Source organism: Xyrauchen texanus, chromosome 30 (genome assembly GCF_025860055.1).
Source record: "Xyrauchen texanus isolate HMW12.3.18 chromosome 30, RBS_HiC_50CHRs, whole genome shotgun sequence".
Classification (NCBI taxonomy): domain Eukaryota; kingdom Metazoa; phylum Chordata; class Actinopteri; order Cypriniformes; family Catostomidae; genus Xyrauchen; species Xyrauchen texanus.
Window position 1 is genome coordinate 5,492,617 of NC_068305.1, and position 21,468 is coordinate 5,514,084.

At 38.6% G+C, this 21,468-nt stretch overlaps 1 protein-coding gene across 1 annotated transcript in view; it reads left to right on the plus strand.

Annotated features, from left to right (window-relative positions):
- ndufaf7 (NADH:ubiquinone oxidoreductase complex assembly factor 7) overlaps positions 1-21,468 on the plus strand; it is a 100,220-nt gene that overhangs the window by 52,217 nt on the left and 26,535 nt on the right. The window contains exons 8-9 of the mRNA XM_052098625.1: positions 6,340-6,483; positions 16,986-17,159. Coding sequence (XP_051954585.1) covers positions 6,340-6,483; positions 16,986-17,159 — 318 coding nt within the window. The remainder of the gene's footprint in view (positions 1-6,339; positions 6,484-16,985; positions 17,160-21,468) is intronic.

Below are 21,468 nucleotides of genomic sequence, written 5' to 3' on the forward strand. Positions count from 1 at the left end.
TGAAAAACTTGATATCCAATTTGGCCCTTGAGAAGCTTACGTATGTGATCAAGGGGAAGTCTTCTGAATTTTATGAAATTTGGGAGATTTTCTTGAGATTTGTTAAAGAAGGAGATATTGAAGGGGCTATAGATGTGTGAAGTTGTAGCATATGCTTAATGCTGAATAGGAGTGTGTGATGTAAAGCACTGTATGACTGCCAGGGTTAATGTGGAGGGGGAGGGATTTGAATAAGTTATGTTTGTATTAAATATATGTTATGTTTTTGTGTTAAAGGTGTTGTAAAATTCAATAAAAATATGTCAGCAAAAAAAAAAAAAAAGATAATCCCATTTTACCATATCAAACGCCTTTTCAGCATCAAGTGACCACGACCGGAGTCTGATCATTCGCCACTGACCACATGATATTGATGAGACACCTAATGTTGTCAGAAGAGCTGCAGCCCTGAATAAACCCTACCTGATCTGTATGTATAAAAGATGCCATAACTTAAGTTAGCCAAATCTTTTACAATATGTTAATGTCTAGCTGTATCGAGGAAGTTGGACGATAACTCTTACACTAGCTTGGATCTTTTCCTTTTTAAGAATCAGTCTGATCTGAACTCTGTAAAAGCATTATTAATATCAATGGCCAAGTTAAATATTTCACCACCAGCAGATTTCATTGAGGGAATGGTAGAAAAAGACTCTCTCTGCTTTATTTATCTAACCAAAATCTTCCCTGCTTTGTCCCCGAATCAAAGTATGACTGTCTTGCCCTGAATAGCCAAAACTCCACCTTCTGTGACAGTAGGATTTGTATTTAGTATATTTCTATAAAGTAGTATATCTGTATTTCAATCGGGTCAATTTTCTGAGGCCATCAGACGACATTCGGCACTTCAGCTCTGCCTCTGCACATTTAATATTCCCTTCCAACTCCATGAGTTCCTTGTGCTTTGGAATTTTTGATGAAGTGCCTACCAAGCTAAACCCACAGAGGAAACCGAGGACCAGTTGGTCTCTATTATAAATATTGATTTCAACCTTTAACATTAGTTGAAAATCAGGATTTTGCAAAAGGGATACATTAAAGTGCCAACTATATGATTTCATTTTCTCCATATGTGGCAACATCTCTATTATCATCAGGGTGTGATCTGAGACTAGGATGTTTCCAATTGAACAACCAACAACAGATGAAATGAGGGACTAAAAAAATCTATTGTAGAATCAATCTTATGTACTGATGAAAAAAATGTATAGTCCCTTTTAGATGGGTTTAAAAGCCTCAAAATATCTGTAAAAGCAAGATTTTTACACATCCTGTGACACGCCAGTGTTGCTCTAGGGGGCTTACACACTTTTGCTTCACTATGATCAAGGACTGAGTCCATCAAAAGATTAAAGTATCCTCCCAATATTATATCATGAGGGGGTGGCAGCGGCTTGCATCATCCCTTCAAGATCGATAAAAAAGCCCTGATCATCAGCGTTACGTGTTAATATTAGCCGAAATCAATCTTTGCCCCTGAATTTCTGCTAAAACAATAATGACTTCCTAATTTATCTTTAATCTGAGACATTTGAATTGAAGATGTTTACTTATCAATGTAATAACTCCCCTGCTCTTACTTGTACTAGCACTAAAGAAAACATGTCCACCCCATATATTCCAAAAATCTCTCTATATGAGAGCCCCCACAGCAACTTTGCCATCGGATTATTCAAGTCTGGAGTTTCTATACAAATTTTGTGAGACAGAATGACATGACATAGAAAATAATCTATAAAACAAACTCCAGCCAATAGGAAGAATAAACACAAATAACATGTAGATTCATTCACAAAACTGTATCGAAGGTTTATTCCTCCACAAAACAAATTCCAGCCAAAATCAGTTTCCTCGGACAGTCAAACGAATGTTCAGTGAGCCGGCTCTTCTTGAATGCAGCAGATTACCTAATCCTTCCAATGTCCTGCAAAAAATACTCCACAAACAAACTCCTGCCAATAGGAGGCATAAGCACAAAGAACGGGCAGATTCATCCACAACTGTCCGGAAGGAGTTTTATTCCACAAAACAAACTCCAGCCACTAGGCGGTACCAGCACAAAAAGAAACAAGAATGGTGCCCAGCTTCCTCAGACGGTCAAGTGAATGTTCAGCGAGACAAGCTCTCTTGGGGGCCACATGAGAAACACCAAATGGCTTACTCACTCCATTGTCTCTATGAAAGACAATGCTTGCCGTGGTAATGTAAACATGGGACCCTGATTTCCAGCTTATGACCTGTTATGTCTAGCAGACTCTGGAAGAGCTCGTCTAGGAATTTCACCATATCTCTACCTTCTTTATGCTTAGGAATTCCAACAAATCATACATTGTTTCGTCGATTATGATTCTCAAGGTCTTCTAGCTTTTCCCATATGCACTGCAAATCTACTTTGGTCTAATTTCGTTGTTCGCACGTCCGACCCTCGCATGGCACCATGCAACTCTCACTGGTGTGATGATATTAATGCTTTCACTGGTGTGATAATGCCAGTACTCACTGGATTCAAATGTGCTGTGACGGTTAATTGCGCAACAGGAAGGTCGCAGCACATCTCAAAGCTCGCAATAGATGTGTTCTACAACTTTCTGTCCTTTCGAGTTCATTCTTCCAAGGTAGCTTGTCAAGACTGGTCTTCATAAGAACACAAGTCCATTCTCTGCATTCTTAGAATTGAGAAACACCCTATTAGGCGGTGGGCCGGACCTTGAAATTATGAATTTAATACTTACCTCACAGCTGTGTAAGTCTTTTTTTGCTGAGGTCATGTAATAAAATCGTATAAGTACTACAGACATTGTTTCCAACTTTGTTGTTTGCACATTTGACGCAAAATGTCCTTACAAACTCTTACTTTTTTAAACCGGCAAATAAGCAGGAGTACTAATCATAACGATAGAAAACCTCCCGTTTCGTTGACAACCAGTGTAAACAATGAACACAGATGATCAGGAAGCTGCGTTCTTGAAATTACAATTTTGCTGTAAATCATTAAAAATGTAAATTTAGTTCTGTAGTTCAGTAATACTGAGGTAAAAATGAGGTGTTTTATCCATTTAGCCTCAAATGTAAAAAGCCCTGTAACCCCCCTTTCCCAGACAAGTTGGGCAAAGATTGTTCAATGTACAAATTTATGGGTGAACCTGCAAACCACAGAGAGTACAGTAGCTGAAAAAGCCGTATTGGCATTTAACTTAAATTCGAAGACGTCCAAGATGTGCCAGCTAATGTTGGATTTCACAGAGAATGCTACATGCTCTTCACCAACAAAGAACACATAAGAAGAGCACGTAAGAAGATAGAAAATGCAGCTAACAACAGTGAAGGTTTGTATCAAATGTATAATTTTTATATAAAACGTTTCATTTATATACGTTTAACCCCTTACTAGTCAGCCCCAATTTTGGCAAGTGATGCATTCATGACATCCCCAAAATAAAAAGGTTGCTGCTCAGAAGTAATTCTGAATATACACATAACCAACATATTTTTAGAAAGCCAACCCTTGAGAGTTTACATTTCAAGACTCAAAATTAACCAGACTGTTATTAATATTGAGATATATAAGCTCAAACATAGAAACAAAAACAACAAATATTAAGAATATATTTATAAAATGTATAAAAATATTATGTGAATTTAGAATTGCAACTTATAACCACAACTAAAACATGGGGATTTTTTAAAGACAATCATCCCGCACATCCTATTCAATATTCTATAATAAAATCAACTAATCGAATATTCGAAAATCGTGACTCATCCCTAATTAATATAGTATTTCAGTGCAAGTGGATGACATGACAAGTAGCAAAAGGCAGTGCAATATGTGTGTAAGTGGGGTCAAATGTTCATAGCAAATTTAAAAATAAAAAAAATAAACCAATGTAGCAGCATCATAGTGTAAACTACCAGTGTATTTGTGCAAGAGTCAATCAGCTGCCCTTAGGTTATTGGAGGGTGGGGGTGGAAGGAAGAGGCTCTCTATGATTCCCCTATAGAAAGTTAAGAGGATGGATTTGTGTGAGATGAGCCTTTCTCAACTGTGGTAGGAAGTGCAGAGGTTTTTGGACTTTCTTGGCCAGGTTCTGTTGGTGGTGTCGATAGATCAAGTTGGGTCATCTGTGATGTGGATACTAAGCAACTCCGTGATCTTGACCTGCTCCATTCATGGTGCTGTTGATGTGATGATTGTCAACGATCATCTCTGTAGTCATTTGGGTGTGGAGAGATATGATGTTGTCCTGTCCGTGTCTGTGTGTTAGATAAACAACTGAATTATATTCAGATAAATAAATACAGAAAGCACACATTACTAGATAATTTTAAATCACATTTTTCATCTTGACATTTGTATTAAGATGCTAACCATCTTAAACGAGCTTGACAAGACTACTGCAGTTCTGACCACAAATAATTTTGTTAAATAGCTCAAAAACAGCCATCTTTAAATAAATACCCCCGCCGGTACAGCATGGATGGAGGATGGAGGGAGAATACCTGGTATTGCACTGGATGACACTGCCCCCAGCACCACAGAGTGTCTTAGAGCTGGTGCACTGCCAATGCAAAACCCTTAAATGTGTGGGAGGGAACTGCACTTGCAAAAAGCATAAGCTGCCATGCACAGAATTGTGTCATTGTATAAACTGTGCCAATCAACCATAAATGGCTTATATAACTCCATGACTACCACTATAAAGTTGATTTGAAATCATTTCTTTGTTTTGCTTTGCACTCTTTTTAGCTGATAATTAGTCTAGCTTACTTGTAGCCTAGGTAGCTTGCTATAAACCAATCCAACCTTGACATACCTGTCAGATTATTTCCTACTGTCTTCCCGTTTAAATATTTACCCGTAATTATCCCGTATTTGAATAATCTTTGCTTGGTTCATTGTGTATGTACCGAATGATTTGGATTAGCCTAAGCAACATACCGTTAGACCTAGCTTTACTGCTCCACTACCAACATTCTTTCGTGGCTACTGTTCTCATCAACGACAACGCATATATTCACGACGAAGTATAGCTTGCAGTCTTAAATACAACTTATATGAAAAGCATTAAGATATAGGGGTGTATAATCATTGTAAAACAAATCTTACCTTGACGTTGTCTTGCCGAGACACACCGGTCTCTCCAGGTTGGGTTGTAGACTAATTTGGCTTCAGACTGACGCGAGTCACGCGACGCCGGTTCAACGAATAACGTGATTGGCCAAATCAATTCAACAAGGTAACAACACAAGCGTTGATTGGATCTCACTCCGGCCAACGTTTGTGATCAGCTAGCGAAATTAAATCTATTTTTATACTTTAATGTGCAACAATTGGCGTTGGAATTAATTGGTAATCTTTTTGTGAATTATTCATACAGACAAATAAAAAAAAATGAGCCAGACAGCTGCTGGGTAACTAGCAAATCAAAAACTAAACGAGATAGACGGACTCGGCCCACCGCCTATATGTCTTCAGAAATATGATTAGTGTGGGTGAGAAATAATCAATATTGAAGTCCTTTTTACTTTAAACTTTGCTCAGTTGGTGGTGATATGCATGAAGAATGCGAATCAACAAAAATACAAGAAGATGAAAGTGGAAGGAGATTTATAGTAAAAAAGGACTTAAATATTATATCTGTTTCTCACACACACTTATCACATCACTTCTGAAGATATTGATTTATCCACTGGAGTTGTCTGGGTTACTTTTATCCTGACTTTATGTGCTTTTGGAGCTTCAAAGTTTTGGTACCCGTGCACTTGCATTTTATGGACTAACAGAGAAATTCTTCTAAAAATATTTGTTCAGCAGACGAAAGAAACCCTCATGCCATAACAGATGTGTATGACTGAGTAAATGATGAGAAAATTTTCATTTTTGGGTGAACTAGTCCAGTATGCTAAATCTTTCCTGAAGTTGTCATGACTGAAATATATTTACACAATGTCATGAGTTAATATGAGAACGTTTTTAATATAAAATTATGAATTTAAACATAAATGGATGAAAATATGTAATTATACTTTTAAATATGAAATTAAATAAACATATGCTCTAGGACCACAACAAAGTTTAAGGATGCTCTGATGCTGCATTTAATTTACAAAGATCCTAAGCAGCATCAGAACTGCATATGATACTAGGAGCTTAGGTGGGTCAGAGTAGGCAAAATTTAGTCTGGCATTTATGTGGCATTGGGTCTTTAAACAGAATTTCGAGCAGGCACAGAGCAGCTTTAATTTGGCTGTGTCAAGACACTGTGTAAAGCAATATTGAATATCTTATCATTCTTTTAGGATGGTGAGAAAAGGCATCATGTGGAGGTGTGTCCAGATGGCGGAGTCATTGTTCAGAAACTTTCCAATCGGATTACAGAGGACGGGGGAGCAGCCCTGATTGCGGATTATGGGCATGATGGGACGAAAACAGACACTTTCAGAGTGAGTAATTCATTTTTATCTTTCATACTTACCAGGGTTCTTCCTTTTACCGATAATTTTTCAGGGGCAAATTTAATGATGTTCATTTGCATATTGTGAAAGCTTGATTTGAAGCTTGGATTTCCTGCGAGTGTGATGTGAACCATCACAGAACCACTCAAACTCAAACCGCTGAAATGATCTGCTCTCCTCTTACTTACTGTATCTATGGAGCAACCGGGCTTCCCTCGATATCACAGTGCACAACACAAAACTGATGTGACCCATTTTAATTCTCAATTTTTACCTCGCAAGCAGTAGACAGCTTCAACGCACACGTGGGAAATGACAGGGACACCTGGAAAGGCATGATTGGGAGGAACGGCCTCCCTGATCTGAACTCAAGTGGATGTTTGTTATTAGACTTCTGTGCTAGTCATGGATTATCTATAACAAACACCATGTTTGAACATAAGGATGCTCATAAGTGTACGTGGTACCAGAGCACCCTAGGCGAAGGTCGATGATCGATTTTGTAATCGTGTCGTTGGATCTGAGGCCATATGTTTTGGACACTCGGGTGAAGAGAGGGGCAGAGCTGTCAACCGATCACCATCTGGTGGTGAGTTGGGTCAGGGGTGGGGAAAGACTCTGGACAGACCTGGGAAGCCCAAGCGAGTAGTGCGGGTGAACTGGGAACGTTTGGAGGAGGTCCCTGTCCGCGAGATCTTCAACTCACACCTCCGGCGGAGTTTTTCATGCATCCCTGCGGAGGTTGGGGACATTGAACCGGAGTGGGCAATGTTCAAAGCTTCCATTGCCGAAGCCGCGGTGGAGAGCTGCAGCCTCAAGGTTTAGGTGCCGCAAGGGGTGGTAACCCTCGGAACACCGTGGTGGACACTGGTGGTCAGGGAAGCCGTCCGACTGAAGAAAGAGGCCTTCCGGGATTTGTTGTCCCGGAGGTCTCCGGAGGCAATTGCAAGGTACCGACAGGCCCGAAGGGCTGCGGCCTCGGCCGTGAGGGAGGCAAAGCAGTGGGTGTGGGAAAAGTTCGGAGAAGCCATGGAGAAGGACTTTCGGTCCGCACCAAAGTGCTTCTGGAAAACCGTCCGCCACCTTAGGAGGGGGAAACGGGGAACCATCCAAGCTGTATACAACAAAGATGGGATGCTGATGCTGTCTTCGGTGGAAGGAACACTTTGAAGAACTCCTAAATTCCAACACGCCCTCTATGGTAGAGGCATAGGAGGCTGATGGGGGATCAGATTCTATTTCCCTGGGGGAGGTCACTGAGATAGTCAAACAACTCCGCAGTGGCAAAGCCCCGGGGATTGATGAGATCCGACCAGAAATGCTGAAAGCTTTGGATGTGGAGGGAGTGTCATGGATGACATGCCTCTTCAACATTGCGTGGAAATCTGGGACAGTGCCTAAGGAGTGGCAGTGGTGGTTCCCCTCTTCAAAAAGGGGGATCAGAGAGTGTGTGCCAACTACAGGGGTATCACACTTCTCAGCCTTCCTGGTAAAGTTTACTCCAAGGTGCTGGAGAGGAGGGTTCGGCCGATTGTCGAACCTCGGATTGAAGAGGAACAATGCGGTTTTCGTCCTGGCCATGGAACGATGGACCAGATCTTTACTCTCGCAAGGATCCTGGAGGGGGCCTGGGAGTATGCCCATCCGGTCTACATGTGTTTTGTGGATCTGGAGAAGTCGTATGACCGGGTCCCCCGGGAGAGACTGTAGGAGGTGCTGCGGGAGTACGGGGTGGGGGGGTCCCTTCTTAGGGCAATCCAATCCCTGTACGTCCAAAGCGAGAGCTGTGTCCGGGTCCTCGGCACGAAGTCGAGTTCATTCCATGTGGGGGTTGGTCCCCTGCTGGAGCAGCTGCCCCCGCGACCCGACTTCGGATGAGCGGTTGAGGATGGATGGATGGATGGATGGATGTTTTTAAAAATCAGCTCATAATGAAAATATTTTCGTACACAACCTCTATACTCTCTCACATACCCCCTGGAGTTTCCTCAAGAATACCCAGCCGCCAGGGGCCAGTTGTTCAAAAGTAATCTGATCGGATTATGGCGGATTGGATCAAATCTTGAAAATGGGTTTTTCAAAAGAAAAAAAGGATTCTAAAATCGGATTAGATCCAATCCAATCTGGGTTTTGAACTGGATCAAATCGTCTGTTTGTGCTGCTCAACTTTTTAGTAAGATTGGCATACTTTTGATCCAAAAAATCAGGATTATACTGATCACAGAAGGGTGGATTTCAACAACAAAAATGTAATAAAATGTAAAAAATACAGTATCATGTAATTTATACAAAAATTTAGATTTTTTATTTTGCTCTTACATTTATTTTGATAAAGTATACAAGTAAAGTACACACTGGGTTACCAATTAAGCCTTTCAGTAAAGTGAAAAATAATTAAATATTTTGTTCCTATAAATAATCCCCCAAACAGATGTCAATAGCAAAGAAAAATATGTTATTTTAACTGTCATTTGTCACCGTATATTAATTACAATCATTCATCAGAGATCAAAAGTGGTTTTTAACAATAAAATCCCTTATTGCACGTCCAGTCAGTCCCTCATACGGAGAGAATGCTATCACAGCCACTATGCTATCACAGATAGGGACATTTAGACTTTTTATGATTTAAAACATGTGCTAAAAATATCCACATAATAAATAATGAATATTTGTTTGTTTTATTTATTTGTTGTGGGTCAGATGAGGGGTCTGACTGTTTAAAAGAAATTGAAAATGGAAGAGGATATTTTTATTGTTTTATTGTGCCGTTTTCTTTCTCTTAAAAAATAAATAAACACCATGCTGGCTATTCTAACTGTTTTTCTTTACATAGGTGCTATTAGTGATAGTGATATTTAGTCCCATTTAGAGCGCTAAATCCTGAAAAGTTTGTATCTGGATCAGAGTGATCCAATGCAATGTTGCTTTAAAAAAACGACACAAAAGTAAGATAGATTACCTGATCCTGGATAGCAAAACATGGGATTTTCCAATCCGGATCATTCTGATGCTATTACACATCATTGATTACTCATCAAAATTTTTTATTTTACAGTAGTAACAGTAACTGGTATTTTGACAAAAATGTTATAGTTTCATATTAAATAATCTATTAGGTGGAATATAGTACACCTTGTTTTTATTACAACTGTGGCAGTTGGAGTTTAATTTTCTAAATGTGTTTAGGCTACTATTTTTCATAAATGTGCTCTCATATATATATATATATATATATATATATATATATATATATATATATATATATATATATATATATATATACACATGTACACACACACACACACACACACACTGTACCTATTGACTATACATTGTGATCAGTTGAATGCCACTTTGGGGAATAAAAGTACAATTTCTTTCCATTAGAGCAAAATCTGTACTTTATTCCAAACTTTTGGCCGCTAGTATAGGTGAAAGCTTTAGATATTGAAAGACCCTTAATTATTTTTGTATTAAAATGTTCTGCCTCAGTGAATGCAATAAAACTTATCGAAGCTTAGAATAGACATACAATAAATCTGTAAATTAAAAACACAATTGAGGATTCATTAATTAGGCCTGTTGCCATTTATTACATTGTGTGATATTTAAATCTGGTATATGGCTATATACGAACAAGTACAATTAGAGATCATATATTTGAGCATTTATGTACACATTTAAATTCCACAAGTGTTTAAAAAACATGATACATATATGAAAATTGCTATTTTTGTCATATTGTCATATACTGAATATTGTATATCTACTGTATATAATAAAAAAATGTATATCAGTAAAAACATTTATGAACACTTTCAGCATACAAATATATTTCCGAAGTGTTAATAGCACTTCAAATTCTAATCCCATTTTATTTCACAACAAATGGCGATTTTAAGTAAACGTTAGGGATTATTTGTATAAATGTGGGTTTTTGTGTCTCATTCTCAGCATGCAGGGTGAAGATTGAATGCTAGCTGTGTTGTATTTATGCTGTCTGCGGTCCGTGAAAGTTTAGAAGGGTTTTGATTGTGAACGCACAACGTGGAGGAGACGCTTCACTGTTTCTATGGAGATCAAACAATAGCTGCTGTGTGTTTGTATATGTTGCGACTGCTTCAGGCTTTTCAAGCATTTGTTTTGCCACTGTCAAACATGAATGAAAGCAATGGGATTCCCTCAGATTTATGTTTTTTTTACTGAAAATTTGTGGGAATTATAAAAAATGGCAAGCTATCGCAAATAATGTGGAGATTAGTTGAAAATGCAATTGCTAGAAGGGATCCCTCTTTCCTCAACTTCTCGAACATGCTTTGTATAGTCTAAGTATGTGTAACTGTGTTTATCAAAAAAATGACATATAAAGTTAAAGATCAGTTTTAGATGGCTATCAAAATAACATTGGCATGCTCATGAAACAGCGTTTGAAGTCGCACAGCAGCGATGAGCGCTAGTAAAAAGATTAATTTAAATGGTCTGCTTTGATAAAAAGTCCTTCTTGATCAATTCAAGCTCTAAAATAAATATTTATCTTACATTTTATAACTTCATCTGTATGTGTACTATTGTCGGTCATGAGATATTGTAAGTCAGTGGAGAATTACATCAATCAGCTCTGGTATAAGGAGTCTGACTAGTTGGTCAGTGAAAATGAGGTTAAAGGTTCTAATCCATCCATATGATACTATATATTTTAATTAATAAAGATTGCATCAGCACCTCAGTGGATGTATATGGTTTGGTAAGGACACATTTATTTGGATTTTTCAATGGGATTCAACTGGAAAAGAGTGCAAACTCATGAACTCGCAGCAACGAGGAGCACTCGCCACCCATTCTCGATCCCACAAGTACATTATTGTGGCGCATATCTTGCTATCATCTTAATACTGTATAAGTAACGCTTACAATGTTTAAAATTAAAAGCTGTTCTTGAGCATGATATTGTTATTTTGCTAGCCTTCTTAAATGGATCTTTAACTTTATCTGTCATTCTTTTGATAGACATAGTTAACTGATGGAACTATTTACAATTACTTAGACTATGTATAGACAGTGCATATGCGAGAGGTTGACAAAAGAGGGATCCCTTCTAGATACGCCCAGCAAAATCATTTGACTCAATTCTGATGTAAATCACACTATGCACGCAGAAGATATGAGACACTTCCTTTTTTCTCATTTTTTTTTTACCCTTTTTATCACGTGGCTATGTCAACACTGTTCGATTTATCAAAAATCATTTCGTAATTTAGCATTGTCAATGTCTTGGCATGATGTCGCCCGCATTTGGTACCTGTAACATGAAATCCCTAGGAGGAGTATTTCAATTTCCAGAGCATGCATTTTTCAAACAATGCTAAATTAAAGTAATTATTGTTAGTTTACACTTAACAAATACATTCCGATATTAATCTGACTCCAATTTTACATGGAACTCTAGATCAGTGATGGCTCCTGAAAAAATTCTCAGGGGGGGCAATTTTTCTGATAATGATTAAGGTGACCCATTCAATGGGTACCGATTTCCCCTCTAGCTACATAAGTTACAGGTGGAAAGCGATATAAGAAATTAGCATCCAGGAGCCTTCATAAGCAAAAATGACATGGCTCCACAATTAATTATTCCACTTATTCATTACTTACATTAATCCAATATTGTGTGAAGTAAAATAGCTAAACAGGACACATTTTTAACAAGATATGTCCAGCAACAACATAAAGACAGGGGCAGCATATATGTCAATACCAGAAGCATTTATTGACTGATCTCAAAAGTATTGGCTTACAAAAGCAAAATAAGTTATCACAGTACAAATGATCATGGGTGTTCTTTCACATTCCTCAACACTGCATAAACAATCTGCATTTCCATAAATGAAATATCAGCTGAAAATACAAGTAGACAAATTGTTGAGAGAAGTGGATCTTTAGAACTACATTTTCTGGAATGTAGGATATCACCAAAGTGCTACTTAATAAAAGCAAAGTAACGTTGTCCAAAATAAGTGAATGAACAAGAGAGGCTTGACCTGGTGTGGTATGTGCATCTTGGCTTTACACATTGAAGACCAAACCAGAATGATGAGGTGCTGCCAAGTTTAACTAAAGAATTCTGATATACACATTAAATACCTACTTCAAAAATGCCCCATTGTTGAATTGGAAGTATGTGCACCAGAGCATAATTCACAACAAGCGAGCAGGGGCTTTCGATAGAGGCTACTGAAAACATTGATGCAAGTTATTGGTAATAAGCAATTTGTATAGACTTCCATATTCTGCTCTCTTGTATAGATTTGTGAAAATGAATAATATATTCTAGAAAGGTAAACACAGCTATTTGTATGGCTTTGTAAATATGAACAACCATATTCTGGCCAATTGTATAGATTTGTAAAAATTAACATGAACAGATTTTTTTAAAACTTTTTTTGAATATACTATATAAAACAATATATAAATAACTATTTAAAACAACATCAACTGTGAACTGATTTGGTGTGTGTGTGTGTTAAAGAGACAGACAGGGAGAAAGGCTACATTATTTGTACTGAAACTGTGCTCTTCTCTCTTTCAATGCAGCAAAGCGGTCAATGACTTTCTCATTGAAATCAGGCATGTTGCGGACTAGTTCCCTCTCCATGGAAAGCATGGCCAGTGCATTCAGACGTTCCTGGCCCATTGAATTTCGCCGGAATGTCTTAACTCGTGTCAAAGTTGAGAAACATCTCTCAGCTTCAGCTGCTGTCATGGGAGTAGTTATGAGGATGTTCAACAGAGTCACAGTCTCAGAGAATGTCTCCTGGATGTTGTAGCTCATGAGAACCTGGTACAGTGCCAGTGCACCACAGCAGCCTTTGAATTCAGCATTCTCGTAGATCAGAGAGAGTTCTGTCTTAAGCTTTGCCTTGTTCAGCATGGGGTATGCGATCACAGTGGCATTCAGAGCCTCATCAGGAAATGAGTGGTTGTGGTGTAGTGGTCTAAAGCACATAACTGGTAATCTGGTAATCAGAAGGTCACTGGTTCGATCCCCACAGCCACCACCATTGTGTCCTTGAGCAAGGCACTTAACTCCAGGTTGCTCCGGGGGGATTGTCCCTGTAATAAGGGCTCTGTAAGTCGCTTTGGGTAAAAGCGTCTGCTAAATGCATAAATGTAAATGTAATTGAATGGCAGTACCTTTCAAACATATCTGCTAGCAGTAAGGTAGCACTCACAAGGTGGCCAGTGAAAGAGAACCTTGCTTTGGTGTGATCCAGGATGGTGTTGCAGACCTCTTCAGATAGCCTCTGCTTCTCTTCTTCTCTCAAAGCCATTCTGGGACTTGCTACATGCAGCTGCTGTTGAGAGTAGTCCCTGAAGGCAAACAGAACAATGTACAGTACTGTAGTCTATGTGATGCACAGGTATATGCAATTTATCTACGTATAGGACAAAGATTTCATTTCCACTTAAAATGGGCAGGGATGCATGAAGTCTTTAGTGTTTAAGTTAGCCTTTGTGTCTCACCTAGCCTGGATGTTCAGCACAGTATACAGTATATAAAGTGAGCTAGATTAAACCACTGACCATATATAATGAGAATAATGTAATTTTTAACACAAATTCAGTCTCCTTTCATGCATACACTTTCAAATGACAAATCTCTGCTTTGAGAACGATCGAATTATATTGTTTAATCTTACCTTATGGCCTGCACACTGCTTGTGAAGCTGTCGAGGGCACGTTTGATGTCCTTCTTCTGGAGCTTCTGGTACAGAGTATCGACGTGGGGCATGATTTTGTGAAAAAGCCACAGGAAAAAAATGAAATCATCATGTAGCATCCTCACGTAGCCAGATGCCTCTCTCACGGTGGGCTGGTCAAATGAACCCAATGAACCCGACCTGATAGCTTCAAAACATTGTATGAGGTCGTCTCGATTCTCATAGACAGTGTTCACGACTCTGCTGTTGAAGTTCCACCGTGTGGATGAAGTTCTGTGCAGTCTTCGTGCAACAGTCTGGTCAAGAATGCTGGTCTGTTTGGGTGACCGGGAAAAAAAATGTTGCTATCCCGCTCAGATCGGAAAAGAAAATATTAACTTTTTTGATGCGAGAAGTAACTTGCTGCATGATCAAATTCAGCTGATGCGCATAGCAATGCACATAATGGGCATTCTTGAAATGCTCACGCACATTTTGCTGCACACCAGCCTTCTCTCCCCTCATCACACTGGCTCCATCGTAAGCTTGCGCAATAAGTTTGACTTTCTCGTCGTAGGCAAAAAGACCGTTCAGTCTCTCCAAAAGCACACTGGCAATTGAGGTTGATTCCGAGATAGTAAGAAACTCAAAAAAGCGTTCCTGCACTTTATCGTTAAAAATCTTTTAAGAACACAGTCTTTTACAATAAAGGCTCTTATGACTCAACATAAATTATTGCACTGAAATAATCACTCATTGACTTAAAGATATCTTGATGATGCCAGTAGTAGGCCTGCAATACTTTCTCATGTAAACCCATCTCTGTTTGTTTGTGTACATATATTCCCTCTTTCTCTGCCAGTTTCTTGCTGGTTTATCTCTGAACATTCCTGTTTAGTGTCCAGTGTAGGAGCGATCACCCACTCTCCAGATTTATTTACACTGACTATAGAGCGATATATACTCTCTCTGCTAATCAATTACTCCTGTAATTAATTTTTTTTTTTTTTTTGAGCGGCCAGCAGTGGTCACGCTCATCTTCTGCCTCCTGCTTGGGCAGAGCCTTGTCCCTGGGCGAATCGTCATTGCGAGTTCATCAGCGACCCCTCTGCTACACATGCGCGTGTACTGTCTGCCTGATCCTCACTCTTGCCCTGCGGGGCATTAATTAAAGGGGCTATTCCACTGCATGGCTCGACTCAACACGACTCTGCTCGCTTTTTGGGGGGGTTCACTGTGGATAGTACCTGGTACCTGATACTTTTTTTAGTACCACCTCGGTCGAGGTTCCAAGCGAGCCGAGCCGATACAAAATGTGATGTCAAAATCCTGCAGATCACTGATTAGTCAGGGAGAATCATCACTACCAGTCACTACTATCACTGGATTTCTGACACGTGACATCAACCCGCTAGTTTTAAAGTTAGCAACAGCGATAACAGTATCGTTTGTTCGTGTGACTTTAGAATTGTGAAAAAAGAAATGACAATAAACAAGGTGCAGACATTCCACTCGTTAGCAACAAGTGAAACGAAAATGTATTTCATGAAGTGTCTCCGCTGTTGGCCACACATGGCTACCACCGGACCTAGCAACATTGTAGGGAAGGGAGAGTGCCCTGGACTCAGCCATGATGGAGGATGGTACGTTAACTCTATAGTCTGCTTGAAAGCTTCACTTTATTTAGTTGACCAGCTACTAGAAAGCTTGCTTCTAAAACAACCAGGCCAATTTAACTGTTACACATGTGTAAAATCACCATGCAACAATTGCTTTATGCGGCACAATGAGCTATTAGCTAACAGCTAGCAGTCGTGTTATTGTTTTGATCAGTTTGTGTCGTGTTTAATATAATGTCACGGCAGTAGAGGTAGCGCAACTATGACGACCAGCCTAAAATTCCACCTACGTTGTGATGGCACTAAACTGCAGTGGAAATGCAAAGATCGGAAACGTAATGCGAGTAGAGTAGATTTAAGGCGAGTTGAACCGTAACGTGCAGTGGAAAAGTGCCATATGCCTCAATAAATCTTGTTTATGATCATCTGCATCTGGGTCCTGCGCACTGTGTGTCTTGACAGAAACATAGTTTGTTAGCATGACTCTAGTGCAATAAAACCACTTTTGTTTGTGTAAAGTTACCTAGTATTCCAACTTGGTGTCAAGACAACATAATGCTAGTAAACCATGTAGGCCTAAATCCCTTTCACTTTCACACGATGTAAAGGATACCAAAAAGAGAGTAGACATGACTAAGTTTTCTTCTGTTTTTGAGCAAGTCATGCGGCCAAAAAACATGTTGGCTCTGGTCAGGTTAATGCCTGTGGTCTGATTGATCTCACCATCTCTCACATCCATGGGTGTTTTTAAAAACAAAACTTAAAGCAACGTCATAACATTTTAGCTATATGTGTAAACTCTTGAGATTGGAAGGAGAGTACGCCTCTACGTCATTCAATTCTGAGCATTTCTCCATATTATTCATGAGAAGCTATGCTTCCATTTAGTCACTGATCTGAGAGTTTAAAATGGATGAACGAAAATCAACCAACCACCACCCCCTCAGCTGGTCAGAGATCTGCCACCCCCACACCAAAGTTAACAACTCAAATGTCTAAAGGCCTGAGTAGGCTTCGGATGTTAGCTTTGCTGGTCGCTCCGCACACCGTATGCAGGACATAAATTCCATCATCACCAACATCCACGTGAAATACAGACCAAAAGCGCTTGTGTCATTTAGTCTTATTGATGTGTGGCTGTAGAATTGTAGTTAAAGTCTCTTTTCTACTCCAGGGCTTTAAAGGGCATCAGCTCCACAATGTTTTGGAAGCTCCTGGCACAGCAGATCTCACAGCAGACGTGGACTTCAGTTACTTGAGGAAGATGACAGAAGGTCATGTGACCTGCCTGGGACCAATCACACAACAATCCTTCCTGAAGAACATGGGCATTGACACACGCCTTCAGGTGAGTGAGTGAGGTTACATTGTTTGGGGCCTTTCACAGAGGACCAATGAGAGGTGTAAACTGGTGTTAAATGTATTGGCATTAAATGTCATGTGACCAGGTTTGGGCAGAATACTTGAAAAGACTGAATGAAAAAAGAGTCATGGCTGAATAGTAAATACTATTTACTATAGTAAATAATTTTTTTTTTTTTTTTATGTTATCAGTGACATTAAATTACACACACACCAAAAAAACAATAATACTCAGAATACTTTTAGACTACATGGAAATACTTATTTGGTATGTTCTCCCAGTGTTCCTCATATTTGCATTTATCTGTGACATGTTTGCCTTGTGTTATTATCATTGAACTTTACATATAGAACATGACAGACATTCACTGAATCAATGTTAGCGAATACAGGCATATTCATTGAAAACAATTGATTGAATAGTGCAGGACCATTAGAGCAATCCTAATATAATTTTCTAAAGGAATTCACCAAGGAAAAATTACTTGACATTTTAAAACAGTCAGGACATTGTTGAAAATAATTAACAGGTAAGCCAAATCTACGAGAGAAAATTTGCTGAAAAGTGAAGTGCATTAAGGTGGTCGCACACCAGGCGAGAAGCGCCACATCATGGCTAGAACAGGACGTGTAGATGCGGTGAAGTTGGCAGTCTAAAATTTCAGAATAGTCATCATTTCTCTGTATGTAGCCTTGAATGGGTTTCATTCAAGCTATAAAACCACAAAAATAAATATTTGTAACTGAAAATATAATGTATAGGCTATTTGAAAGATACATACTCACAATACATCATCCAGTGATGGCTAGAGTAAATAATCTATGTACTTTGATAATGATTTGCATCGAATTGAATGGAAAACTATGCAAGTCCCGCTCCGTGGCATGGCAGAAATTTTTATTTGTAGCTGGGTGAGGCCGACAGATGCCGAGCGGCGGCGGTGTGTACTTTCTCAGAAAATTTGGGGATGCATCCGTGCGATCCCCTTTAGCCTATGATCTAATATGACAGCTGTTCGGTTAAGAACATTAACCAATAACAATTACGATGTGAAGAAAAATAAATAACAATGATAGAAAAAATAGGCCTGTGAGAAGTGTACAATAAACCTAATGTAATGTTCTTAACATGGCATGCACACAGAATAAGAGTTTAACATGTTAATCAGTCGGCACTTTGTTGAAAATAGCCTTCTTGATCAGCAGTGTAAAAATTGTTTGGGCAAAAAATAAGTAATTGGCACACCTACCTTGCCTAAAATAGTCATTTTTTAGGCTACATAGAGCATTAATTTTTGATCTGCAAAATTAACATGTCCAGAGAAAGATGGGATATGACTCAATTATTGATTATCCTGCACTTGAAAAGCCCGCTCGGTGGGAAATAATGTTCATGCACGCACAGATTTAAAGAAGACTCAAATGTGAAGACATCCACAGCGACTTGCAAGCTAACGTTTCGGAAATACACTTCACTCACCACCACCAAATTGATTTCTATGCTACTTTGTTCGTCTTGCAAGAGAACATTTTCCTGCATGCGTGAGACATAGAAGCGAAAGAGATGTGCTGCCTGAGGTGAAATTAAACTTTGTATACATCTGTTCCAGATAATAATTTTACAGTATTGTTAATTATATTTAAAATGTCACATTAACATGACAGTAATTTAAGCACATCTTTTGTACAAAAACGAAACAAAAATTATATATATATAGAATTATATTGAATTAATTACATGGTATCCCGATTAATTAATCGCAATTAATCGCATATACAAATATTTGCTTAGCCCATCCTATAACAATAATTCAATATATAATTATTATACATATTTATATCAATATATAATTATACATAGTTATCTTTGAATATTTAAAAATGATATATACTGTAACGGTCTAAACGTTACCTGGGTTTATTGTTGTATTTTTTCTGGCTATTGCCTAAAAAGAGGTAGCTGGGTCATGTGTAATACCACGTGGAGCTGCTTGAGGGCACTAGTGCACAGTGGCTACCCAGATATAAGCCTGATAACCCACGAACAAGACAGTTATGTTTGGTCGAGGGAAACCGCATGGTGCTACCTGCTTACTCATTTGAATTCCTGTTTGAGAACTCGTAGAGTTTACGCTCAGATAGAGGACTTTTCATTTTATTTATATATATATATATATATATATATATATATATATATATATATATATATATATATATATATATATATATATATCAGTTCACTATTGGACCATATCAACTCTTGTTGTGCTATTTCACCTATGTTCATTATATGAGCCTTTGTTGGGATGATCCACTACACTTCTCTGGGAAGCGAGAAGTAGGGATCTGGGTGTTACCACGCTGTAGCGAGGCAACAAACGCCATTGGCTATCTTCACTTCACACTCATACTGGATTATATCATTGCGTCGCTCTCAAATAGCCTTGTGGACTTATACTCATCTCATCAAACATCATCTGTGAAACTCATCTAAAGACTGGACATTGAAGATAAGTTTCATTCATTATATTGTCACATTCACACTGAGACAAAGACTGATTGTTTATGTGTATTGTTTTTTGTTGGGGCAATTATATATATACACGTGTGGAATAAAATAGAGAAAAAAAAATTCGTGAAGTGGTTTTATCTTTCAGTACCAGTCGAATTTGGTTGAACACCTAAAAAGAAAAGGGGGTGTTACAATACAGTGCGTCCGGAAAGTATTCACAGCGCTTCGCTTTTTCCACATTTTGTTATGTTACAGCCTTATTCCAAAATGGATTAAATTCATTATTTTCCTCAAAATTCTACAAACAATACCCCATAATGACAACGTGAATGAAGTTTGTTTGAAAGCTTTGCAAATTTATTAAAAATAAAAAAACAAAAACAAAATCACATGTACAGAAGTACTCACAGCCTTTGTTCAGTACTTTGTTGAAGCACCTTTGGCACAAATTACAGCCTCAAGTATTTTTGTGTATGATGCTACAAGTTTGGCACACTTATTTTTGGGCAGTTTCTCCCATTCTTCTTTGCAGGACCTCTCAAGCTCCATCAGGATGTGGCACAGCCATTTTCAGATCTCTCCAGAGATGTTCAATTGGGTTCAAGTCTGGGCTCTGGCTGTGCCAACTACAAGAAACGTCTGACCTCTGATTGCCAACAAGGGTTTTGCCACCAAGTACTAAGTCATGTTTTGGAGAGGGGTCAAATACTTATTTCCCTCATTAAAATGCAATTCAATCTATAAAATTTTTGACATGCATTTTTATGGATTTGTTTGTTGTTATTCTGTCTCTCACTGTTCAAATTAATCTACCATTTAAGTTATAGACTGATAATTTCTTTGTCAGTGGGCAAACGTACAAAATCAGAAGGGGATCAAATAATTTTTTCCCTCACTGTGTGTGTGTGTGTGAATGTGTATGTGTGTGTATATATATATATATATATATATATATATATATATATATATATATATATATATATATTTTTATACACTGCCATTCCAAAAGTTTGGGGTCACTTGACTGAAATTTTTCTCATGATCTTAAAAATCTTTTGAGTGGTCCCACGTAATGCCATCCGAAGGGCAGATGTGTGAGAGATAGCTCTGCGCACTTTGCTAATTTTAAATATTTTCATGATATAATCTGGTGAAATTCGATACACCCAGTTTCACATTTGCTGTTTGAGGGTATCAATGCAACGAATTCAAAATCATCGGGCTCTTGAGACTTTAAAAGACACTTACGTGTTCAAGATGAAAGCCCAGACATGCCTATGGACCGGGGACTCGTTTTGGGCGGCGTGGCGGGAGAAGAAATCCAGCGTCAACTGTCCAACATGTCGGTTATGCTGACAAAGGTAGTTGCTGACTTGGAGGATCTCGCTGTAATACGTTGATCGATTATGGCAATTGAAAACAAATTCACTGAGTTAGTCACAAGAGTGGCATACGCTGATAAACTAATCGATTATCTGGAGTCTTGGGAAAGGGAATTATCCACTAAAATTTTGGGAAAAATTGGAAGATTTTGTAAATCGAAGCCGAAGGAATCATTTGTGGATTATTGGAATTCCTGAGCATGAAGAAAGCAGAGATATTTTGAAATTTCTGGACGAGCTCTTCCTGAGTCTGCTCAACATAAGTTAAAAATGGAGTGGGCTCACGGAGTCCCGGCTCGGAGATCTGCAGAAGGAGACAGACCAATCCTCACAGAACAATCCTGGTCAAATTTCTGAGATCATCTGATAAAGATCTTGTGTTGCACCAGGCGAGAAGCAAA